The 26,999-nt window shown below is 41.1% G+C and overlaps 1 protein-coding gene across 5 annotated transcripts in view; it reads right to left on the minus strand.

Annotated features, from left to right (window-relative positions):
• BEGAIN (brain enriched guanylate kinase associated) overlaps nucleotides 1–26,999 on the minus strand; it is a 268,692-nt gene that overhangs the window by 178,358 nt on the left and 63,335 nt on the right. For 3 of the 5 annotated variants that reach the window (XM_073350728.1, XM_073350724.1, XM_073350725.1), the window contains exon 1: nucleotides 23,087–23,323. In XM_073350728.1, coding sequence (XP_073206829.1) covers nucleotides 23,087–23,100 — 14 coding nt within the window. In that variant the 5' untranslated portion in view covers nucleotides 23,101–23,323. Of the gene's footprint in view, nucleotides 1–23,086; nucleotides 23,324–26,999 lie in introns of those variants that run through there. The other 2 variants (XM_073350727.1, XM_073350723.1) reach the window with 1 other exon arrangement.

Raw genomic sequence — 26,999 nt, forward strand, 5'->3', positions numbered from 1 at the left:
ATGACACTCTGCTTAATTCTCATATGACTGAACTTCACCGCTCTATTCAGAATAACATGGAGATAAGATTGAAAGCTGTATTTCGATTTAAGAGGAAACATCCCGGCAAAAAGGCTTGTGTTGCAGCATACATTTTTGTCTTGTTCAGCTCCTTCTTGCCTTTGTATCCCTGAAGAGGATCTTCCCCTGTTGGCACTGGGTATAGGAAGGGGAAGCTCGCAGGCCCCAAGAGGACTTTCTGCCTAAGATGCAGGAAGCAGAGCAGATGCCCTGCAATGGTGGAGAAGAAGAGGGTATGTATCTAGAGTGCTGCATAGTAGAGGAGAAACCAACTAGCCAGAGAGGCATGTGCCTACCCTGGAGCAGACTGGCCCCACTGTCCTCTTACACAAGTGGCATTGTAATTAAGGAATCAACCTATGGTTGTAAGAAAGCTCCCAGAGTATGCCTAAATGTACTGAGTTCAACTGTATTGTCCCTTTATAGGATCACCTCTGCTAAGCAACCCACTCTTTGATTTCTTGAGAGAACAGTTAGACAGATTTAACTAATTGCTTTTGTGTTTAGTTATTGGGGCCATATTCTGGTCTTAGTTGCACCCATACAACTTGATTGACTTTGGTGTGGTTATGGATGTCCTCAAAACCAGAATTTGGTTCTTCATATTTATACGATGAAACTGGAATTTTATTTAATACACATCTCAAGAACGAAATCCTTATCATAAAGATTAACCTTTATTTAAAATGAGTGAATGTACCAGCATGATTGGGCACAGAAATCTGCCTGTTACTGTGCACCAAATGGGTAATGAGACACACAACTGGCCATGTGCACAAGCAAATATTTGTGCATGCATTTGTATTTGTGTGTTCAAATTTAGCAGTACACTTGTATCTGCCCATCCCTGACAGTCCTGCCCATAATGTCTCAAAAGGTTCTAAATGAAACTAGAAAAGCCCATCACAGTTTTCTAGATGGAAACACTTTATTTCTTTCTCAAGACCAGTTTTAATAAAATGAAATATGATTATAGTTTTTTGGTAACACTTATTGAACTGGATGTTTGTCAGAAATTACTCTGGATGGAAACTTTTGGCACAAAAAGTCATAAATATCTGTGTCCTAAATAGAATTCTATAACATAAATTGGATCAAATCTTTGGTTCATCCAAGGCTCTATCCTGTAACCTCAGGACACCCGCTGAAGTCATTCGGAGCTCCAGTCCATAAAAGGCTCATGGGATTGGGTCTCTAGTTCAGTATCTAGATTCTGACTGTGGCCAAGAACAGAATTAGAGCTGGTCAAATAAATTATATAATTATTTTTTGCAGGAATTTTTACAGAGGCTACAAACTTTCTCATGTCAAATTTCTGATTAGTTCTATACCTAGTCAAAAACACCTGCAAATGTTTTAAATTTTTTTCTTACTCTAAGGTTTTTCAGTTGAAAATTGAACTTCCAAGGAAAAAAAATTCAAACTCAAAATATGGAAATTGTTGACCTACTCTCATTAGACCCTTTAGAAGATGAGGTAAAACTTCAGTGATGCATCCAGAATAAATGTGCAAAACTATATCATGGGGGTGCATTTCTGAGCCCAGCTGATGATCGTGTGTCATAATAACTCTTATAGTAGCCGTCTAAGTGCAACTTTTGGACCAGTCAAGGAGAACACGTTTACTACTATCCTCCAATCTTGAGCTGTTTGTTTAGTTCCTCACTCAGTGTGGCTGCAGGATTTATTCATTCTCCTTCTTGGTTCCATCTCTTTCAACTTCTTAACTGGCTGCAGTGTTGATCACGTGCACTTGTTGCTGATGTGTCTCCCGCTAGAGCAAAACACTACATGCACACAAGGAGCCAGCCTATTAAAAAACAAGGGTTGATGCTAGCAGAGCTGAACTGCACTCACACCAATCATTCCATATTGGACTGCCCCAGAAAGACACTTCTCCCATCCCACCATTTAAGAGGTGGTGGGGCAGGGCTCCCTGCTAGTGCTGCAGAACTAGACACCGGAATGCCGGCTGTTGCTCTGCACTCTGGCTTTGAAGTGGGCTTGGGGGATCTCTTTCAAAAATGTATTTTTAAAGGAGCCTGGAGGCAGTTAGAAATGGAGGGATGTGTGTATGATACATCTCTACTTGTGACCTCATCTTGGTATCCAATGAGAATCCAGGAATGTCTACCTTGAAGTCAAAAATTTTAGGATACAAGTAGGTGTCTTTACGGAAAACAGCTGAAGGTTGGGAGGGGCTGGGTATGTACACACATGGGAAGGGAGGTTGCAGTGTCACTCTTCAGTGGGTCCTTAGAGCAGCAACCGTGTTCTTACAGGCTGGTCCCCTATGGATGCAGGGTTCTGTCTACCAGCAGTGACAGCACCTTGCGTGGAACTACCATATATATACTGTACAGTCAATCTAGTTTTTAGGTTAATCCAGGCCAGTGCAACTGCAGATACTGCTCTAATTCATATAAATGTGCAATGCTATTTTTGTTTTAAATTCCATGCCTAAAATGCTCCATTTTGAATCTGTTCCAGGCAAACTTACCAAGACTAATTTCCTAAAATGGCAACTGATATCCTTTTATTTTAGAATTAGCACTCAAACAGTATTGCTGTCTGGCTGAAGAGTCCCTTGAACCATCAGAACGCCTATATATTGGAGTACCATATCAATAATGGCTTTTGATCTTTCTGTATATCTCACTCCTGTTCTTGAACATTTCTTGGAATTTTTAAGAAGTTCTCTATTGTATGCAACAATCAGAGTAAAGCTTATAGTTTCTCAACTAAGTATGTGTAAGAAGAGAACTCATAGCTCAAACCTACTTTGTCGGTGTATGGAGTGCAGAGAGCATTGTGATATTTCTCACAGATATAACATCATTATATATGTTACATCAGTATAATGTGCCATCCTCACTTAATGATGCAATGTAATAGCCTAAATGTTAGGTCATTGTACCATGACTATTTAGATTCTTATGCCACACCCATGTATCTAAGATATTTATATGACCGCTATGACTGTAGCATGAGAGTGACTCCCAAACTTTAATGTATTTCTTCTCACAACACCCCTATGAGGAAGGGAAGTGCTATTATCTTCATTTTATAGATAGTCTCTGTGCCTCAATTCCCCAAATGACTTGTCTAAGGTCACACAGGAAGAAGGGGGTAGAGTCAGGAATTGAACCCATGTCTCCCACTGCCCAGATTAACACCCTAAATACTGGGTCATCCTTCCTCTCTGCCACCCATTGACCACCATAACTGTCTTCTCTTCTTAGCTGGCTAGCATCAGACTTCAGCGGAATTGCTTAGGCCCCTAGGACTGAATTCAAATTCTGCACCACAGCTGTGAATGATACGTGTCCCATAGCTGTGGTGCTGCAGCTAAGAGAGTGCCCTCAGGTAGAATATATGAGGGGACATGGAGTCACACAAGTCAGATCAAAACCATTTGTTGAAGGTCCCCATTGTCCACATCCATTTAAGTCAGGGGAATCAAAAGTAGATCGGAAGAATTGTTAACAATTTGACATGTGACTATTTTTTTCAAATGGGCTCCATCCAAACTTCCTGCTGGGATAGGATGTTTTTAGATGTTTAGCCCATCTAATGTTCTTGAGAGGGTGGAAGGCTGCTGGGTAGATCTTCCTCCTGTAAGCTGAGACAATGGTTCCCAGTGAGGAATTCCTCAGGGCAGGGAGTAACTGACCAGTGGGGCTCTCCACATTGCCAGCATCTCCATGGGGAGCTCTGCCTGATATGATGTCATATCTGCCATGTACATGATATAATGCACAGGTTAACCACTATTGTAAGTTGTTGGTGTTCCTCTTTTGCCCCAAAGAGAATCAACACACATAGTATTAGTCCCGCACCCCCTTCCTGGGGTTTGGCTTTGTTGAGAAATGAAATAAAAACCTCAGCCTAACCTTTCGTCCCTAGCTTGGCTGTTTCTAGAGGTTTCCCTGAAGACATCTGTACCAAGCCCTCATTCCCATTGACCAAACAGCTCCTCCCTCCTGTCTTATATGCAGCGTGGAGTTAATGAGCCATATGTGTCACAGTGAGTCAGCATTTTCTGCAAGATTTCAATGCCTTTTTAAAGGGTAGCATGCTCCAACGGTGCAACCCCAGTGCAGCTGCAGTCTCCTGTTACTGTAGGAGAGCCCTGCCCTACCTTGTTACACAATCTAAATCTACATCCTACCTGTCACCCTCTATTGAAGAAGGCATGATGATGAAAGTTGCATTTTATTAATATCTTAGTCCGCCCAGCAGTCCTTTGTCATTGGCTCCTCTTGGAGCAGCCCATGTCATCTAGCTCCTGTCACTAACAATTATCCACTTTCCTAGGAATGGATCAATAGACTAGATAAGCTTCAAAATTTGTCTTTTGTCCAAATTTTTAACCAATAACCCTGGCCGTTCAGCACCCCAGTGGCTGAGAAGTTAAGGTTTTGTTTAATATGCACTTGCAAATTAAACCTTTGGATGGTGTGCGGCTCTAACATGTTGAAATATCTTAAGCCCTAAACACACAAAAATCTAGAGACAGTTCACGCAGCTGTTGCTGCTGCTTGAATGTGGGGTCAGGATCATGGTAGAGACAAGCCGTGTGCTGCCAGACACACCAGCAATTAGAGAGGTATAAATACATCAGGGAGAGAGGAGTATGGAAAAGGGATAGCTTGAGCAGGGCAATTCTAATTTTTTGAAGTGATATGAAAGGAAAGTGTATGTAACTACACTCATAACATTACATCACCTTCATCACATGCTATTTCTTCTATTCCCTGATTGGTTGACTATAAATTTAGTATACAGGAAGAGGCAGGAATAAATCCTTAGGGCTTCAGCTGTGTTAGAGAGCGAGAGGGTGCCTAATTCACCACTGAAATAAACAGGAGTAACTTTATTGGCATTAGTAGCATAGTGCCCATTGACATCAGCAACTTGGCCCTTTGAAAAACTACAGAATAGTTATGAGCTTTCCCATTAAACAGTTGAGCCTAGTCCTGTATTCCTTACAGCTGTGAGTAGCCCTTACTCTTACAAGGGTTCCCAGGGACTACTCACCCTCAGGGATGGATTAAGGAAGGGTGTGTGCACCTGGGCCTTGGCTGAAGGAGTGCCAGTAACCCACAACATTTGGAAACAAAGATCAATGGGGAGGAGCCTATTGCCATAAGAAAGTGTTGGAGTCTGTCATGAGGACTGGGGAAAGGAGCCAGGAATGCCAAGAGCATTATTATTTACTCTTAGGGGAAGCTTTGTTTGGTGTGGGTCTGAGCTCTATTTACCAGCGTAATGTGGCACTGCTCATTTCAGTAAGGATTACTCTCATTAGTAAGGTTGGATTTTTATTTCTCTCCTTCAGATACAGTGGTAGTGAAGTTAGAACCAGAAACTCCTGAATTCTAATCTTGGGTCTGACCCAAACTCCCTGTATGATCTTGGGCAAGTCACTTAAATCTTCTCTGCCTCAGTTTCCCTATCTTTAAAATGGAGGAAAATAAGTGCATGAGTCAGAGAGGAGTCTTGAGGGGTGGCTGACGGTTTTTAAAGTGTCATGAAAGTTTCTAAATAAGTGCTAAACATTATTGTGTCTACCAAACAATCCAAACCATGCTGCATATTTATTTAAAATTGCAACGGCAATACTTCATGTAACATCTACACTTAAATATCATACTTCGTACTTATTCTGCTACGATTCTGCATGCTGATCTAGCATCTTTCATCTGATGACTGTCAAAGCACTTTACCAGCATTGATTAGGTAAGCTTCCCATCACCCTTGTATTGTATGTAAGTTTTATCTACACAGTAGGGGTGGATAAACTGAACACAACAGCTGACTGGGCTTTAGAACCCTTAATAACTTGACCTTGCTGTCTTTTGTTCATACACCTGAATCTGATATGTTGAAAAGTCAATAAGGAAAAAATGTAGCACTGTTCTGTTAGTGCTCCATTTCAACAGAATAAACTACAAGAAGTATTTCAGTAATTCACTGTGGTAAATGTTCTCAACAGCTCCCATATTTGAGCTATTTTGTGCTCCAGAACGAATATAATGATCTCACTAATTTGTCTTTGGACTATTAAAAATAAAACTCTGTTAGACACTCTTCGACTAGTCATGGAATGAACCTTCACAAAAAGGTCTGTCCAACATTTCCCAGAAACAGATTTTTTTTTCCTGTTAGTTTTCCCCCCCAGAAACCCCTGAATGAATGGGATCAGGTGGTGATGGGGGTGGGAACGCAAGGAGATTCTCTCAACTCTTTTATAGCCCTCAGTAGTAGGTGGCTGGAATCCTCTTAGCAATAATAGTTCCCATTGCTTCCTAATATCTCTCTGGGTAGCCATGCAAAATCAGGCAGGGTGAGACATGGTCTGAGTTGTACAAATAGGAAACTAATGAACCACTTCCTCAGAGCTGGATTCCTTTCTCCCTTTCCAACAAGCCTCAGAATGCTTGTAAAGGTGTATAAGGTAAGAAGATTAGGAACAGTGCTGAGTAATGGGAGGTGATGAGGGTAGTGAACGTTCGCCTTTGAAGTTTGATTACAATGAACCCTAGTTAGAGTTCCATGAACTACCAGTGCTAGGCTTGCAAATTTCTACTCTAGTTTGTTTCAATGGCATTACAGTGGCACAGAACAGAAGTAATAAAGCAGCGAATCCAGACCCATTGTTCAAAAATATAATTCCCGCTTTTATTCACAATTAGAAATATCTTGCAGTTTTGAGCTTTCAGAGTGCTAGGCTGTGCATAATGGCTCCACTTTTCCTTTCAAACAATTCCTGTATGCACTATAGTTCTACCAGTCAAGGTTGGTTCTTCTTCTTTTTTGACTACAAACAAGTTTTACGTCCATTTACATGATTTAAACTACAAGTAGGAGCTTTGCTACCTTTAGTTAGCAGATCCAAATCCCATTGTACTTCCAGGTTGTAAATACAAGTTTTGAAGACATGCTCATGGCAAGGACTTTTGCTGGTTACCATGGCAATATGTTAAAATGTCAGATGCAGAATTAACAATTCAGAAAAAACATAATTATAGATAATATTTGCACTTTGACAGAGCTTTCCATTCAAAGATCTGCAAGTGCTTTAAAAGCATTGATGGATTTAAGGCTCTTCAGTGCCCCAGTGAAGTTGGTAAATGTTTTCACCTGGAGAAACATACAGAATTTTTGTGACTTGCCTGAGGTTGCACAAATTTTTTTTGCCAGAACTTGGGAGTGAATCCCAATCACCTGACTGCTAGTATTTTGCTTTAACCACAAAACCATCGTAGTCTTTACAGTATAAAACATTGGTTCACGTTTTCCAGTGTCCAGCTGAAGTCAATGGGTCCTGTGGATCCTCAGCACCTATGAAAATCAGGCCCTAAGTGATTAAAGTGGGCAAACTCAGTGGACATTTTGCTTATACTAGCATCCTTTACACTTTTTTGCTATTACATGATTGGTCTTAATTTCAGTAATTAAAGCACGACCGCAAGCCAATGCCCTAATGTGCCAGTGCTGAAGAAAACTGGCAGAGTAAGAATGGAAAGTGCAACCAATTGCTTTATGTAAGAGAGCTTCCCCAAGTAAATGGATGGCATCTCCTCTGTTTGCTGATTCTGCCTGCTGGCTATAAGGTCTTCTGTCTTAGTTCACTTTAATTTAACTAACCTCTAGATAAATCTGGTGACCAATAACAAAGAAATTAGTTAACTATGGTCTTGAGAGTGCATAAATTATTTAGCAAAGACTTGCCATACAAAACTCAGATTGGTTTGGGCATACTTTAGTGTGAGTTCCAATTCATACATACACTTAACAGGCAAGACTTCAAACTGAACAGCCGTTATAGATACAGACGACAGAATTACTATATAGAAACGAATACTCTTTATTTTTGTATTTTTAGACAGTGATATCACACTGAATCCTCAGATTTGTAGTAACTTTTCTTTTAGATTAGGAAATAACTTGGTTTCTGGAGTCCTTTTCACCTTATGTTCTGCACAACTGTAGTTGCTGATCTCAAATTAATTTTGTGTGGTCTGCACAAGTCAATACTTTGTTTGTTTGTTTTTTAGCTAATTTGTACATAATGAGCTAAATATCCCACGACAAGTAGCTGTCATTCTAGGAAATAATGCGGAAGGCATCTGAGGATGTGGGAATGATGAATCATGATTCTACTATTTTGAATACAGCACGGTCAGGATACCAATATATAATAAAAGATAAATAAGGAGCAGGGACACTTTCAATCCACATTGGCATCTGAGTCAGAAATGCTAGCTCTGCCTGTCATCATTATTAGCTCACAGCTGTAGGAACTACAAACAGAAAAACATTGGCAAATCTCATTTTTATATTGTAGCGAGATTTAGGGATTATTTCATGGGATGGAGATGGGAATGCAAAGACTCAATAAGGTAGGTCAGGTCCACCCAGCATTTCCAGAAGTGCATTCAATGGAATTTTAACTACAAAACTATTGCCAAAGTCGATTTACAGTCACAATATCTACAATCTTACTTGAGGGTTTCCTTCTAGTCGCACCAACCAGTGACAATTAACTGTTGTCTGCCACGTGTTTCTGGATTATAATGATTTTTTTTAGCTAACCTTTTTCTTCACTGTTTTAAACACCTGTACAACAGATTTCAGTTTCCGAAGGAAAATGCTTCCAGAGTGGAAATCCACAGCAATATACATACAGTTCCGCTAAAAAGGGATAGGCACCTTTTTGTGATGAAAGCTCCAACACCACCACAGAAGATATGCCAGAGTTAAGGAGACATCTGTCCTGAGGAATGCTTTCATTTTTATATTTAGACAGATAACATGCAGCTTTATAGTCTATGAAGGAAAACCTTTAGAAACTCCTGGCATGTAAAAACAATCTGTGTTTTCCTAACTAAATGTCTAGAGACTTTGCCAAGTTTACAAGTAGGCTACGGTAAAAGGCTAGCAAATGAGTCTATGGTTACAGAAACAGGAACATCAAACTGTAAAAGGATACATTCCTATTAACAGGATGTACCTATTACCCAGAATTGCTTGTAATATATAGAATATGCAAGACCCACTACTTCTTAGCTGGGGCTGATCTAGATGGATGGCACTTATTAGCAGTATCCCTCTTAAGTGCTGTAGCCTCATATGTATTTGCTTTCCCTGGAAAGGATATTGAGCTACAGTTTCTCTTGTGGGCTCAGTGCAGGAAAGCATGGAGGGAGTAGGGGTTTATGAGCCAGCTGTAACTCTAATACCCTAGGCTAGTCTGTACTGGCCCTGGCTTGGAGTTAGGGGTTTTTCTAAGTTACTCCAACTGCATATAGTCCCTAAATGGCCATACACCAACTGAGAATCAAGGAGCCCTGCCCTGCCTGCTGTCTTCCCCAACACACTCCTTAAGCGCGGTGTAGGAGCCAGCTCCACCACCTCCGCACCAAATGACAGCTGTGCTTACTGGGAAGTTCCAGATCTGGCTCCTCTACACCACCTAAGCTGTGCAAAGGAGTGTGATCAAAAACGAGAATCTGGTCCAAAACATCAAATTAATTCATCTCCTCCCTCACAGACGAGCCATGACATTTGAGTTTGGCTGTTCCCTCCCCATCGCATGGGAGCTGTGATAAAATGCTCAACAATATTATACTGGCAGGTTTCAGAGTAGCAGCCATGTTAGTCTGTATTCACAAAAAGAAAAGGAGTACTTGTGGCACCTTAGAGACTAACCAATTTATTTGAGCATAAGCTTTCGTGAGCTACAGCTCGCTTCATCGGAAAATTTACTCAGGAACACTGACAGTCCTCTCACAAGGGACTTACAATCACCATCAACCCCTCTGAGCTGAAGTCACCTGACAGCCCTGACTAGCCCTTGAGGTATTCTGAACTGCATGAGCCAGTTCACCACAGAAACAACTTAAAGACAAATCTTTGCATTCAGAGTTCAGCAAAACTCCTGAAGGGAAGACGACTCAGATTTTTTTCTAATGTTGGAACAATAGTACTCCTCTCTAAAGTGGTCAGGCATAAAGTGAGTAGCCAAACTGGATAAAAAGCCCCCTACCCAAGCTTACAAACACTTTTTCAACAGACATCACTTGGAGAACTTCTGGCTCTAGAATCTGGTGACTGCTTTGTGTCACACTGGATGGAGGAAAAAGGATAGAGAACTCCAGCTGTTTTAAAGAAAAATAATTAGTCGTACAGATCATATGACCTTTGAGACAGACAGTGGAAAGTTCAACAGAAACAGTCGACATCGACAGTTTGTTCTTCAGAAAAAACAGTCAACAGAGAACTTTACAAGTGGCTGATGCAGGAAAAAAAAGATGACTCAAAGATTTCAAGCCAGCCACAGCCAGTTGTAATGAATGGGCAGCCAAATGACCAAGTTGTTAGGCGTTTGGGTTATATAATTAGAAAACCAATATGTTTCAGAGATGCATAACAGACTGAATCATACTGAACTTCAAAGATAGTGGGATAGTTAAGTTTTACATTCCTACTATTTATAAAATTTAAAGGGCGAGATGTAATGCTAAACTGTTTTGTACTGTTCCACCATTAGGTGGAACAGTGTGCAACATGCTTTACCTGATCTGGTAATAGCTGGAGTGATGAGTACATTGTCTTAAAGAGAATACACCTTCATGCATGTCTCTGGGGCAGGAGCTCTGTAATCAGTCCATATCCAGTACATGACAGGAACACTAGATCTCTCACATCAGGACTGATTCTGATACTTCCCTGCTATAGGTTTGTCTGGTAGGAAGATTAAAAAGATTCCAAGGTGAATGGGTCAACAGAAAGGGGAACAACAAATAGCTCACAGTTGCTCTGCAACTTGAGAAGAGAAAAGCTACGATGGGGCTGGGACAGCACAGGGGTGTGCTGCAAGAGAATTGACAAGAAGGTGGGAATGTCTGTCTAGGTCAGTGGTTTTCAGCCTGTGTCCACTTGCATTTGAAAATTTTTAGGGGTGCTCAAATGAAAAAAGGTTGAAAACCATTAGTCTAAGTACCTGTGGCCCCCATTTCCATAGCCCATAAGCACCTCACAAACTTTGATCCATTTTTCCTCAACACCCATGTGTGAGGTAGCAAAGTAGTATGATTCCTATTTTACAAATGGGAAAGGGAGAGACACAGAGATTAAGGACCAGATTTTTAAAGCTATTTAGGCTTCTGAAGATGCAGATGGGTGCTTTTGAAAATCCCACTAGGCACCTAGGTGTCCACTCCCATTGGGAGTTTGAAATCCGACTATGAGCCTATTGGCATCTTTAAAAATGCCTTTGAAAAATCTGCTCCTCAGCACTTTGCTGAAGGTCACACAAGAAAGAACAGAACCCTGGTCTCCTGAGACCCAGCGCCTTAACCACAGAACTACCCTTCTCTCTCAATGGTATTCAACTTGTCACTGTTGAAAGCACGTGTGTTAAGGGAGCCTGTCAACATAGTGAAGAACCTGCAGGTGATAAAATCCTTCAGAGGACCAGGAGCACAGAATACAGTTGAACTGCTGTACGGGAGGAAGGACTGAGAAGAGGAGAGCTCATGCACTGCTTATGGCAGGGATCTCAAACTCAGATTACCAGGAGGGCCGCATGAAGACTAATATATTGGCCCAAGGGCCGCACCACTGACACTGCCCTGCTGCCCCTGGCCCCGCCCCCGCTCCATCCCTTCTATGAGGCCCTGCCCCCATTCCAACCCCTTCCCCAAAGTCCCCACCCCAACTCCCCCCCTCCCTGCCCCTATTCCAACTCCTTCCCCAAATCCCCGCCCCTGCCCCACCTCTTCTCCTCCTCCTCCCCTGAGCACGTGGCTCCCCGCTCCTCCCTCCTGGAAACTGCTAAGTGCCACCAAACAGCTGTTTGGCAGCGGGAAGCGCCTGGAGGTAGGTAGAGGAGCAGGGATGAGGCATGCTGGGGGGGCAGTGGGGGAAGGGAGCTTGGCGGCTGCAGGAAATAACTGGGGGGGTGCAGGGAGCTTGGCGGGCCACAGCAAATAGCTCTGCCCGCGGCCCACGTGTTTGAGACCCTTGGCTTATGGTCTGCTGAGGACTGTGTTGGAATTCCAATCGATCACTTTGTGTGGGAGGGTTTCCTTGTCTTGCTTGCAGGTTAGGAGGCTCTGGAGCAAGGTGTGCTAGCAGAGTCAGTCTGCAAAGAGTCATCTTAAAGAAAGGTAGCGTGAATTATGCCTTAGAGAGCAGCCTGCATTATCATTTTCATTTCTAAGAAATAAAGTAGAGTTAGATTGCAACCTTCCAGGAAGAGTATTTCTGTTTTTATCTAACTTGTGTGTGCTGTGAACATAACAGTGCTATCTATGTGCTGAGGAGCTAAACTCTGCAGTGGCTCTGTACAGGAGTGTGGATGGAAGACAGTGGGAACACTACAGGATGGTGAGATTGGGGCCAAGTACAGCACAGAGCTTCTGGCCTAAACCTTGTATAGAAAGGAAGTAGACTAGAAATTATTTTTATCATCACTTATCCCTGGGTGGGACAAGGGCTTGGTCCAGCAATGTAACTCATGTCAGTGAATCCCTACATCCGTGTAAAGGCCCCACTGATTTCAAAAGGACTGCAAAGAGGTGCACCCATACATTGCAGGTTCTGGGCCTTGGATTTCATACGTAGCGTTCTCATGGGGAAAATGTGGTTGTCCCAGCTTTTAAGCTGTGGTCTCATTTCCCCTGAGTAAGTCAATGTGAGAGATGATTGCCTCCATGGCTTGGATTATTATACCAGTGTTTCTCATTTTTATTCTCCTGCTTTCAGTGTGTCTGGCTCTCACTTGATCTTTCATATTTAGGTTTGCCCTCATGTCAATGTAAATCAAAACGATAAAGTGCCATTACTGATAGCAGTCTGAGACTGTGAATCAAAACTGAGAATATGTAACTTATTTAAAATCAATGAAAATCTCCCCACTTTAATAACACTCTGGATTATAGCATCATAGAAATGTAGGGCTGGAAGGGACCTCAAGAGGTCATCTAGTGCACTGAGGCACTAGACCTAAGTGTACCTAGACCTTCCCTGACAGTTATTTGTCCAACCTGTTCTTAAAAACCTCCAATGATGGGGGATTACACAACTTCCCCTTGAATCCTCTTCCAGTACTTAACTAGCCTTATAGTTAACTTTCCACCCCCTGATATCTAACCTAAATCTCCCTTGCCGCAGATTAAGCCTATTACTTCTCCTCCACCTTCAGTGGACATGAAGGGTAATTGATCATCATCCTCATTGTAACAGTACTTAACATATTTGAAGACTATTAAGTGTGATTAGATGCAGCAACTTCCTGTAATATCCTTTGCAAGGCCTTATTGGATTGTGGGCTGGGATTGTAAGTAACCTCTCTAGGGGGCAGAGGTGATAGATGTGAGATCTGAGTTCAAAAGACTATATGGAAAATGTGCCAGACCAGTATGCGTTAAGGGACAGTGAGTGTTAAGTGGACTTTCTGGGGAATCTCTATGGAGAAGTTAATGCAAATTCTCCAACTTTGACTATGCAATAACCCAGCCTTTTGAAGCTCTACCTTGAGGAGAGGGCCATTGTCTGCTGATTACCTGTTACAGGAGGCCAAGATTCAAGGCCCGAGCAGTATAAAGATATGGGTGATCTGCCCAGTCTCTGGTCTGGTTCTGGATCTAAGACAGAAGAATTTGTAACCATGGAGGAAACCGAGTTGGGGGTTTTGAAGGACTAAAGTCTACCAAAGCCCTAGGCTGGAGTTGGGAATGATCTTGGGTAAACTGTCTAGCTTGCATGTAGGTTCTTTTATTATTTAAATGTTTTCTTTGTAATACTTCTACCTTAAGAGAAAATGTGCTTGCTTAGAAGAACCTGTGTGGTGACTTATAGCTACATTGGTCATGGCCCTCAGAGAGAAAGCAAAGTGAAGGCATTAGCCATTTTAGGCAGCCTGGCTTGCTGAGGATATCACAATGTAAGGCAGAGAGCTGTGTAGCCATAAGATTTCTGGTCAGGCAGGAGAGACACACAGATCTCCACCCAAGAGAGGTGACAGCTGGGAGCTGGAAACCTAAAGTGGATGCCCTTAGTGGACCTCGGTGGGGAGTACAGCTGCAGTTGCCCTGAAACTGTGACAATCAGGTTTCCCCCCTCAATCTTTTCTCAAGACTAAACGTGCCCAGTTTTTTAACCTTTCCTCATAGGCCAGGTTTTTTAAACCTTTATTTTTGTTGCTCTCTTCTGGACTTTCTCCAGTTTGTCCACATCTTTCCTAAAGTGTGGTGCCTAGAACTGGACACAGTATTCCAGCTGAGGCCTCACCAGTACTGAATACAGAAATACAATTACTCACTGTGTCTTACATACAACATTTCTGTTAATATACCCCAGAATATTAGCCTTTTTAACAACTGCATCACATTGCTGACTCATACTCAATTTGTGATCCACTATAATCCCCAGATCCCTTTCAGCTGCACTACCACCTAGCCAGTTATTCCCCATTTTGTAGTTGTGCATTTTATTTTTCCCCTTAACTTTGAACCTTATTTAATTTCATCTTGATTTCAGACCAATTCTCAAATTTGTCAAGCTCGCTCTGCATTCTAATCTTGTCCTTCAGCATGCTATCAACCCTACCAATCTTAGTGTCACCCACACATTTTATTAGCATACTACTCCCTCCATTATCCAAGTCATTAATGAATATATTAAATAGTACTATACCAAGGACAGACTCCTGCCGGACCCCATTAGATACATCCTCCCAGTTTGACAGCCAACTGTTGATAACTACAACGATATAGTCTTTCAACCAGTTTATGCATTCCATTTAAGTTTTATATCCATCCACTTTGAAATCTAGCTCTGATCATGCAAAACAGTCCTTGCCTAAGTCCTCCACTACTGTTGCTTGCTATTGGGTACTCACTGTGCCTGGGTTCATGAATAATTTTTTTTTTTTTTACTACTCCCACTTCTGGTCACTAGAGAATAATCCAGTGGGGTTGTAAAGCATTTATACTTGGGTTGTCCACATACATCTGTATGAAATCTTGGAATATGCTTTGTGTGTATGTGTATGCGCTTGTTTTTTATTAAATTCATTGTGGAAAAACCCATGTTCTACAACTTCATTGCTACAGAATGAGAACCATATTTATACCATGAGTAATGCATCCTGATGGGCAGGTGTCCTGGTGGTTAGAAATTCTGTTTAAAGATACATGTGTAATGTCCTTTCTAGTGCATCTGAGTGCCTCTGAAGTTGTATTTAAAAGCTACCACTGATGTAGCACTTTCTCATCTTCCTCCTTACTTATTATCTATGTTAAGTGGCCTAGCAAATTGTCTGTGTACTTTACTGTAACTGCTCAATGTTCTCTATCTTGTAGGCCACTCTGGAATCTAAGCTTGGAAGCCAGGTTAATGTTGGCTATAGCCTAGAAAATCTAGCATCTACATGTTAAATGCTACATTAAGCATAAAGTTGTGGGGGGGGGTTTCCTGCAGATTTGTCGCTAAAACCCCATAAATAATGTTTAGCCCTTCAAATTTCCCATACCTAAAGCTAATTTTTGAGAAGGAAGAAAGGACCAGGATTGCCATTCAGTACTGCATGGCATCTTCTAGCTTTTACAACATCTCTAAGAAGAGATAATCTTCTTAAGATAGAGACATCTGTCAAAATGGTGATAAACTCCATCATGAAGTAAAACATGCTCACCAATTTGCCTGTTTGAATCTCCGAAGAATGCCCCTAAATTAAGCTACTTCCTGACTCAGTTACTGCAATATGGTGGTTCCAAATGGAGGACTGCCAAATGATCATTTTTGATACATGGTAGATACCTTTGAGGCATGTATTTTCAGAGCTATCAGCAAAAGCTTGAAGATAGCATAGTATTTTGGGACTTAAATGGTAAAATTTAAATGGTTCAAAATAAATTCCAACTTTTAAAGGTATAGTCTTTTGAGATCAGAATAGCAAGCCCAACTTATAGTTGATGAACTTCACAAATTCCACTTGTGGAGTGTCTTGTTCAAACTTGACCTTTATGCCACTTCACGTGGCAGTCAAGAAGGGCTCTTCAGCTAAATTCAGATCAATCAGTTTTTATTTGAGCTTTTCTCCCTAGATCACCAGCACTCCTAAGTGGTTTCCTGTCTTTTGTATACTAGCCACCCCCGATTCCAAGTATATAGCAACAGAGTACAAGTCCCATTTTGCACAAATCTGATGTAAGCTGATTCTTGGTCAGCTATAGAGCTGTCAGTGGATCCATCAGCAAGTGCAGTAAGAAACCTAAGAACCTTTGAAAATGCTTTTATAAAGAATTTCACACCATGAGTTAGTATACAGTGATCTGAGATGAAGGCCATTTTTAGCTGGTTAGCAGTAAGACTGTAGAACTAAAATCATGAGTGGTGTTAAACAAGTTGGAAAAACCTTTTGGTATCCTTATTTTTAGAGTAATGTAGTAACAAGAGCTTTGTCTGGCCAAAGTGACACACACCACCTGAGCAGCAGAATGGTCACATACTTGCAGGGAATCAACTTTAAAGGTCCTATAGCCACTTACAAGAGTGCTGCCCTTAGTGAAAAAAACATTTCATGCTTTGTTCAGTTTTACACACACTATTTCATCTTTCAGACATAAATTCTGGAAAGTGTGTCTATACCTGATTCCTTAGAATATTCTCCTGTGCTGTGTACTATACCCTTATTTGGCCTTGAGCCTTCATTATAACCTTAAATAATTTCAGTCCTGTTTGGATTTTATTTTAACCCTCCCCCACCCCAAAAAATGGGGGTGGGTGGCAGGTTGCTGTATTCTGGACTAAAAAAAAAAAAAAAAAAAAGTCAGTCCAAGTGGACATATTCAACTGTATTTGAATAGTTGGTCTGTAAATCACAGATCAATTTGCAAATTGAATTGCCTAACCCTTGCCAGTGACAACTAGAACCATGTCTACACTGCTCCTCCACAGTTCAGATTTTGGGAGTGTGAACAGCAATGTGCAGCAAAGTGCTGCATTGTAACTCCCTCGTGTGGACACTGTGAGTGCAAATGAAAAGTTTCCTAGCTCACATTAATGGAGTCTGGTTTGAAGAGGATTCCGTTAATGCGAACTAGGAACCTTTTTAGTTTGTGCTGGCAGCATCTGCTCACGGGACTTACAGCACAATACTCTGGTGAGTGCTGCTATTCACATGCCCATAGAGCAAACTGTGGGGTAGCATAGAGGTGCTTTTAAAGTTGCAAATGTCGATGGCTGTAACAAAGTAGTAGAGCCTCTCCCTCTTCTAATCAAATTGTTTTGTAGCAGCAACAAGTAATTACATCATCGTTAATAGTATAACAGCCTACTTTGTCTTGGTTAGCAAACTGGACTGTTACTGCCTTTGAACTGACTGTGGGCCAGAGTTTGCAATTTTTTCCTTAATAATGTTCAGTTGTGGAATAATGTACCTTCCCACTCCTCTATCCCCAGGCATTACCTGTAAGGCTGTATCAAGGAGGCACACCCCTTTCCTCTGTGACTCACTGTAGTGCTCCACTTGATAGGAGATTAGCAGTACAAAGCTCACCCCTGAATCAGTTCAGTTCTTTGTTCTACTCCTAGTCATTTCCTGTGGCCACCCTCCCCTGTTCTACCTGGTATCATTCAACCAGGCCCCATCCTGTCCTGTTCTCCTGCTGGACGCTTTTAATTCCCTTTCATCACTTCTGCTTGTTCCATGTTTCCGGGCAATAGGATTTTTCCCAGCCATAGAGCAACAAACTGCAACTGCTATCTCAGCAGAGAGGGTAACTAACCATTTGAAAAATTTGTCAGTCCTGGAGAATCCACGATCCTCGGTGATTTTTAAATCCAGATTGGGTGTTTTTTTTCTAAAAGCTGTGCTCTAGGAATCATTTGGGGGAAGCTCTATGGCCCGTGTTCTACAGGACCTTGGGCTTAGATGATCAAAATCATCCCTTCTGGCCTTGGAGTCTATGGGAAGAAAAACTATCTGCAGCAGTGACCGTGTAACAGCTTAATACATTCTGTTCCTTCATCCCTGTGAGGCTTTCCCCGAGCTCTCAGCCTGTTTAATGTCTGTCATGTCTCCTTGAGGATTTGGTTATAAGGGGGATAGTTGTGTCAGGGATGAGACTGAGAGAACGGAGTAGTTCAGAACTCCGGTGAGCAGGATTAAATGACAGCATTAGGAACACCAGTGGCTTCAGAAGCTTGTCTACACTAGGTCTCTTACTGTCGCTATTGCTGCTGGTGCTGCCCGATGGGAAAATTCTTATTGTTTTTAAAAAAATGAGGGGGGGAGGTGGGAGAAAGAGCAAACCATAGAGGAGTCAAGGCAGACTGGAAGGAACTTAGTGGCAGGCAGGCGTATGCATTACCATGTGAAGAGAGCTGTAACAAGTGCTGGGAATGCAGTGGACATGCATGTGTGCTCAGTTTTTTTACTCAACTACAATAACAGCGTTCCTCCAGTGCTCTGGGTGTCTTTGCCTATCTTTTAAAATTGCACTAATCAATAAGCAGACCCATCAGTTATCCCAGATCAGCTCAAATATCCAGCTACGAAGCACAGTATGAGAATTCAAGAGAGAGGTTCTATCACCAAGTGTGAACTTTGGGCAAATCCGTTCATCTCATTTTTGTCATCTTTAACATGAGGATCAGACCTGCTCCCATCACAGGGTTGTCAAGACTTTTGGCAGTTTACAGAAATGACTTACTTGAGTTCCTCTGATGAATTGTCACAGAAGTCCTATTACTTTTATAATTATTACAACTAACACTAAAGAGAATGTAAACACCTCAATAGGGAACCAACCACTGCTCCATGCACTATGATTAAACTAATTACTTGTCATGATCTTGCTATACCACTGATGTGAATAGGAGATGCAAAAAAGGAATTAGCAGGGGGAGTCATCTATTTAAACTTCCATATAGGGAGATACAATAAATCCTGTTTCTGCATTGTGTGGGTCTAGAACTGATTCCTGGTATGTCTGGATTGCCATTTTAAATTTAGGGATATACTTTGATATTTTTACTCAGTTGAACAGAACCCGACTGAACAAATAGTCCTATTGACCTCACTAGGATTACCTGGAGAGAAAAATAGCTTTTCCCACACGGGATAGTATCAAAAACTGAGTTAGGGTTGAAAACAGATAAAATAACTTTGTATTCTGAGGTGGTCATCTTCTATCCAAGGATCTGAAAGGACTTTTTAGACTCAACTTCACAACCATTTCCTTGCAAAGTAGGAAAATATTATTACCCTATAATTTGAAGGGGGATGAATCTGTAGCTTACTAGGCAGTAGAACCCCCAAGTCCTGGCTCCCTGTCCTGGTCATACTGTCTATCAGTTTTGACCTCTGGATCTGCGTGCACAATCTTCAGAGTGGCCACATTTTGGTGCATCAAAAAACATGGATGTGCAAGGCTGGAAGCATGAAAAAACCAACTAAGTAATGCTAAATAACATTGTAATTAATTTATGCTAAATTTTCTAGATCACCCGAAAAATCTGGCACTCAGCTCCCATATCAGTAACCTAAATAGAACAGAACATAATGTACATTTCAAAACTCTACTTTGTTACATACCATAGGTCTGAAATTTTCATCCCTTCTTGGTAGACACATTTGAGCAATGAATCCAAAAACTGTGCTTTAAAAGGTTGTATTCAGTAGTAATTAATGTTTTAAAGTGTCTGGATAAACATGCACACCCAACCTAGATAAATGCTGATCCCCAAGAGGTTTGTGATTAGTAGTTAGCCTTAATTCCTGCCTAATATATTGGTACCTCTAGCTATTGTAAACACTACTCTATACTGCTAAGAATTAGTCACAGCATGAAGATTTCATTTAGCAATTATTTTTCTAGCTGAAATTTTACAGAAAAATAGCATGCTTCTATTTCTGTAGGAAGTTCTCCACATGCCAGAATAAATTCTGAAAATCTCCCACTCTCCCCTCCTCCTCCCCCTGTGCAAAAGGACTCTGGAACACCACTGCTAGTCAAGTGCTCTGGGCCAACAGAACACCGCAATAATTCCAAAGTGTGGTAGATCCCTGGGTCAGCAGTTGTCTGTCTTATGGAACCTACTGCACCATTCCTCAAGGCCACTTCAGATGCATCGGGTTTGCTCAAATACAGTAGGACTTCTATAAGAACAGGTTTTAAAATCTTCAGATATTTGGCCCTGTGGCGTCCCAAGCGCTGCTGTTTGAGTGGGCCATATGAAATGTGGAGTCCCTGTGCTTATTTTTGATACTTAAAAGGCTCATTTTTTAAATGGAGAACAGAATGCAAGAACCTTTTTTAACCTTTAGCTCTCACCCTGTGGAAGCTCAGACAGATGAGATCCAGATGAATGTGATTCTCTCTCTGTGTCCTGGTGTAAGCCCCTTCCTCCTGCTTTCTCAAGTCTTAGCTCTGTCTCAGTCACCCTAGTTCCAAAAAAGTGCAAGTGGCCTGAGGCTCTTATTCTCTTCACTTGCCTTATCTCAGCTGCTGTTCACATGGCCACCAGCCCTTCCCAGCTGCTGATGTGTATGACACCTCCCTCTGCAGCTTACCACCCAGTGGATGTGGCAGGAGCTGGTAGCAGAAGAGACAGAGCACATCGAGAGTTCAGTGTGTGCACAAGCCAGACAGGATAGGAATGGCTCCCACCATGATACTGTACTTTTCCCCACATGCCAGCCATCAGAAACCCTCCCAGCTACAAGCAGTACTGCCTTGTAGTCCTGAGGAAACCAAGGGCACTGGCCTTAAGGTGTTGAGCACACTCCACACTCTCTGTGAGAGAGACTTTTACAGCTCCTGAAGGCAAGATCTTACAGGGCTTGTGAGTTCACCAAACCTTTAAAGTGATGGTACTGTAGTATTTTAATGTTTCATTTTTCAAAATGCTGAAGGTGGATTTAGTTTGTGTTCAGGTGTGAGACAACTATGATTGGCATGAGCCAAGCAATGTTCAGGTTGCAGTAGTGCAGCTTACCCCCAAGTAGCTCTGCCAATGACCACCTATCTTGGCCTACTGTTCTACTCCTGAGCCCCTCTTGGGCAGAGAGTGCTTATGATGAGATATGGAATGGGAACAAATGTCTGCTTTGTAAAATACTGTATACAGCAAGTGTAAACAACAAGCTATAAATATCAAGATGCTAGCATACAGGCTGACCCTGTTCCCACTGAAGTCAATAGTAAAACACCCATTTACTTCAGTGGGGTGACATTGGGCTGCTATGGTTTGACTTTGTAGCAGATCCATGCACAGAGTAACTAACTTCAGTGGAGTCTATGTGGATAGCAGCTGCAACATCCGTTCCCCAAATGTTTATATCCTTATGTTAATATTTTCTAGTCAGCTGCTAAGTATCTCTTGTCAAAGCAAAATTTTGCCCTTGTTGCATATATTTCTGAATTCATTCTTCTCCTAGGCTCCACAGCCTATTATTGCAAATACAGCCAGAGCTGTGTTTGTTAAAAGCAGACACCAAGACCACTGGGGGGGGATATTTGTAGAGGTTCCCATATCTGTGCACACAAGTACATAAACAATTATTTGCTTGCACTGTGAACCAAGTTGTGCATGAAAATATGGGTGTGCATAGTCACAGATGTTTGTTTCAATATAGTCAAAGTTTTGTTTAATACTGGGCCAAATCCCAAGGTTCTTACTCAGTCTTTACTCAGGCCAAACTCGCATTGACTTGAGGATTTGTGCCGTTTATTTATATTCTTTTGTATACAAATAACCCCACTATATCACAAGTGTCTTATCAAGCTGATAAATTATACCACTTTGATTCTCATGAGACAACACTGCATAGAAATGTAAAATCAGCACTAACTTAATTAATAAATTATACCAGGAACTTCCAAAACGTGCATCTTGATCAAGTGTACTGTAAGAGTTAATCCTTCCCACTCTTTTCCAACTAAACTCCAGCAAGGGACTTGTTTGTGGTTCCTGCCCAGAAGTCTCCAAATGCTAACTTCAAACCTCTGGGTTCTCTTACAACTGAGCACTACTGCCTTTCCCTAGCTGTTCCCAGAGTACTGCAACTTCCCTTCATTTGCTTAACAAACTTAGTAGCCTTTTTAAAGTTAATAAATCTAAGATTTGTGCTTTATCAGTTAGCCCTGCTGTTCAAACTGCCTCAGTAGGTCCTGAGAAGGAATTTGGGCTTGCTAACTGAAAATAAATTGAGAGTCTAGTAGATATAACTGGACATGAAAATAAGCCTTATAAAAATACTTTAAGGATAATCAATAGTTAAGCATTTCCATATATCGGTTGATATGGTTTGTGGATTGTATTTAGCAGACTGTATTTGATTAAAAATGGCTACAATTCATGCTCTTTTTTCTTTGCAACATGTACAAAAGCAATATCCCCCCCCAAGCAGGCTTACACTCAGACATGAGATGGGGCTACTTATGTATTTATAAAAGCCATCTCCCTTTGCTTAAAGCAGAGAGCTGTGCTCAGAAACTGTACAGTATAGCAACATTTGAAACACAGAAGACACCAGATTTATCTGGGTAGTCAAGAAATGAAATGAACACCACTATTACAGCATTACACAGAAACAAACCACAGTAATTAGATGCTTTGAATTCAAGCCTATGTTTTCTTTAGATTTTTCATAAATTATTGATCCACCTTTCTCATGAAAACAGAATGGCATACTTTTGCAGTAAATGGACAAGTGACTACAACATTTATATAATCAAATATACTCTGCATTTGATAATGAAAACATGTTTGTGTGTAGAATACCCCTTCTGAATTAACATGTCTGCAAAACAAATTTACTAGCCAAACCACATTCACTTCCTATTGTCTCTAAACCACGGCTCTCCTCTGCCACATTATCATGCAATCCAATATTTCACACCCATCATATTAAGCAAAATATTTTTTCAAGACCCTATATCACCTACTGTGCAATAGAATATTTCTTGACTATAATGAGATGTACATAAACTGTCTGACTTACCTTATTTTCTCCATTTCTGTCGCAGAGGCCTACAAGAAATCAAATAATAGGAGCAAATGAATAAAGGAAAACATTCACTGTGCAGATTTATGCATAGTTTAGGCTTTCCAAATGGCTTTTGACAAGTGTCTACAAAGCATCAGAAAGCGAACCCCGCAACTGCATTAGCAGAAAATAACGTGGACGGATTAACTCAGATATAATGCAGCACGCTGCAGAAACACTGTATACCCAGGAGCCATAGGCAACAGAATGACTCAGTTGTAGCGCTGAGGCAGAAAATGAAAAAGCAAGTAACAGGTTACTGTGCCTATTGGATTTCATAGGAAAAAGTTGAAATGCAGAGCTAGTCTGTGCATGGTAAGCACTATGGAAGGATTCTGCTGGCTGTTGAAATCAAGTGATTTAATCTTACGCTAATTTGAGTTCAATTAATCTGTTTCACAGATATCTTGCCAGATGGAATGGCCACAAGCATAGCATCCTTAGCAGGAGTTTTGGGTAATCAAATTAGTTTTTCCAAGTAATATTCTGTCTTTACAATTAGCAGCTCCGTACATGTATCTTGGACATTAACCCTTTCATACCTGCTGATAACGCCTTTGATTCCCATTTACCATATTTCTAGCACAGAATTCTATTAACCCTTTGATTTCTCTGTACCATAGCTGTAGCATATAACCTGTTTGTTAACACTTTGATTCCTGCTTACCATATCTGTAGCCTTGAACCATATAAAAATGTGATTCATGCTTACTACATCAGTAGCCTATAATTTCATTAACCCTTTTGATTTCTGTTTACAATATATATGCTCTAGGACATTGTTAACCCTTTGACTCCTGTTTATTCATAGCATAGAATCTCATTAACCTCTGATTTCTTTTATTGTCTATAGCATAGAATGTCATTAGCCCTCTGGTTTTCTAGTCATCATTATCTAGTATTAGACCCTCAATAACTGCTTTGAATCCTACTTGCCATACCAATAGCACTGAACCTCATTAACCCTTTGGGCTCATGTTTATTGTAGCTAGGGAATGAAAACTCAGAGCAGTTCTGCAATCCTAAGGTTCTGAGATTAATTTTACTTAAATTTCAGTATCCTAAAATTTCACACTGAAAGCATTACCTATTAATCATGAGTTCTTTAAACATTACTGAGTAACCGTTGTATTAAATATAAAATGGGTAAATGCAAATGTAACGGTTAAATGGATTTACTTGTCAAATAGCCAGGAAAACATTCAAAGTGGCAAACTGTTGGTTACTCTGTGTTACTCCCCCCCCACCCCCGGGTAAAATACTTTTGATTTGCCCATTACATGAAGCCATTAGTCATGTCCATGGATACATAATAATCTCTGATGAAATGTATGAAGAATCATAGCGAATCCAATGATTCATTCTTGACTATATCCTGGTGTACAAGATGCCAGCTGCAGGAAAAGCCCTTTCTAGCTAAATTCTCATGGATGTAATGCACATAATGCAATCACAGCATGTTTCCTGGAAGCCTGGGACAGTCAGTGGTAAATCCCAGATTGTGAGATTAAAAAATTACCTTGGGGTCCAGAATTGCTTTTTTGTAATCATATCTTATTAATAGCCCTATGATTTTTCAGTTTGCAAGAACTGGGTAGTTTAAGTGGCACTGGTTTAAAGATTAACCTCTGGAGTTTTTCTTTGGGTGTGGAATGCTGGTGTATGGGGTGGTGTCATATGGGGTATCACTTGATTTCCCACACCACTACCTCAAAAGAAGACCCTGCAGACAAGGGAGACTGGACGCAGCTCCTTTCAGGGCTATTCAGTGCTGCTGTGAGTGTGAGCTGGAAGGGTCACTGCATGCCACCAGGGGCTGAGTTCATTGCTTCCATTATGCTTCTAGTTTTTGCCGGCATCAGAGGAAAATGACTGACCTTCAGACACTTGTCTGGTACTTTGTTTTCTAGTTTTATTCAAGAGGCTGGGGGGATGGTTTGTGTAGTTTAAAATGAAGGACTGAAAATAAAGAGTTCTGGGCTCTCTTTCTGGCTGTGCTACTGAGCTAATGTGTGAATTTAGGTGAGAGACTTACTTACTTTGTTGTGTCCCAGTTTCCCTTATCTGTAAAGTGGGAATAATTACATTACATTTAGAACATAAGAGCATCCATACTGGGTCACAAAGGTCCATCTAGCCCAGTATCCTGTCTTCCGACTGGCCAATGCCAGGTGCCCCAGAGGGAATGAACAAAACAGGTAATGATCAAGTGATTCATCCCCTGTCGTCCATTCCCAGCTTCTGGCTAACAGAGGCTAGGGACACATCCCTGCCCATCCTGGCTAATAGCTGATGGACCTATCCTCCATGATCTTTAGTTCTTTTTTGAACCCTGTTATAGTCTTGGTCTTCACAACATCCTGGCAAAGAGTTCCACAGACTGACTGCGTTGTGTGGGAAAAATACTTCCTTTTGTTTTTTAAACCTTCTGCCTATTAACTTTATTTGGTGACCCCTAGTTCTTGTGTTATGAGAAGGACTAAATAATACTTCCTTATTTACTTTCTCCACACCAGTCGTCATGATTTTATAGACTTCAATCATATCCCCTCTTAGTCGTCTCTTTTCCAAGCTGAAAAGTCCCAGTCTTATTAATCTCTCCTTATATGGAGGTTGTTCCATACGCCTTATAGTTTTTGTTGCCCTTTTCTGAACCTTTTCCAATTCCAATGTACCTTTTTTGAGATGAAGCAACCACATCTGCACACAGTATTCAAGATGTGGGCGTACCATGGATTTATATATTTCTGTCTTTTTATCTATCCCTTTCTTAATGATTCCCAACATTCTGTTTGCTTTTTTGACTGCCGCTGCACACTGAGTGGATGTGTCAGAGAACTATCCACAATGACTCCAAGATCTCTTTCTTGAATGGTAACTGCTAATTTAGCCCCCATCATTTTATACATATAGTTGAGATTGTTTTCCTCTGTGCATTGCTTTGCATTTATCAACGTTGAATTTCATCTGCCATTTTGTTGCCACCTCACTATTTACCCCCCTTTTCCAGATCATTTATGAATATGTTGAATAGGGCTGGGCACAGTACAGACCCATGGGGGAACACTAGTGTTTACCTCTCTGCTTTCTGAAAACTGACCATTTATTCCGACCCTTTGTTTCCTATCTTTTAACCAGTTACCAATCCATGAGAGGACCTTTTCTCCTGTGACAGCTTACTTACTATCCCCTAAGGCTTAATCTGATACTTCTGTGAGCCAGTTTTGAGATGCTCAGACGGAAGGGAACAGAAAAAGCACCAAGTATGTATGTATGTATGTATGTATTTATTTATTACGATGGATTTCAAATTACATAGTAAACTTTGTGAATTCATGTCCCCTCATGTATTTGTATAATGTCAACCACAACTGGCCCTGATACTGACTTCTGGAGCTGTGGTTGCTACCACATTACTACTGGTGAGAATAGTAGTCATCATTTAAATCCAAATGGTTGAAAAGCTTTTATGCATGGAAATTAGGGCGGGTTGCTGCAGACCTTCCATGTTAGCAAGGAGGTTTGTATTAGAAGGTCAATAACAAAGATGACGTTTAGGTTAGACTATTGCAATGTCCTCTGCATGGAGCTAAACATTAAATTGATTGGCAAGTTAGAACTGATGCAGAATATGGTTGCCCCCAAAGGAGCCTGATAGAGAACACACAACACCTATGTTTAAGGACCTGCACTGGTTACCTGTGAGTGCCTGTGAGGTAGGTTTTAAGATGTTGGTTTTCAGTTAGAAGGCCTGAGTCCTCAGCATTGCAATGCCTAACTTCTAGGCACCTAGGAAATCACAGGAATAAAATCGCGATACAAAAAGCCTGATTTAGGTGCCTAAACTCCTACAATAAATGGCGACTAA

This window comes from Lepidochelys kempii, chromosome 6 (assembly GCF_965140285.1).
Source record: "Lepidochelys kempii isolate rLepKem1 chromosome 6, rLepKem1.hap1, whole genome shotgun sequence".
NCBI lineage: Eukaryota > Metazoa > Chordata > Testudines > Cheloniidae > Lepidochelys > Lepidochelys kempii.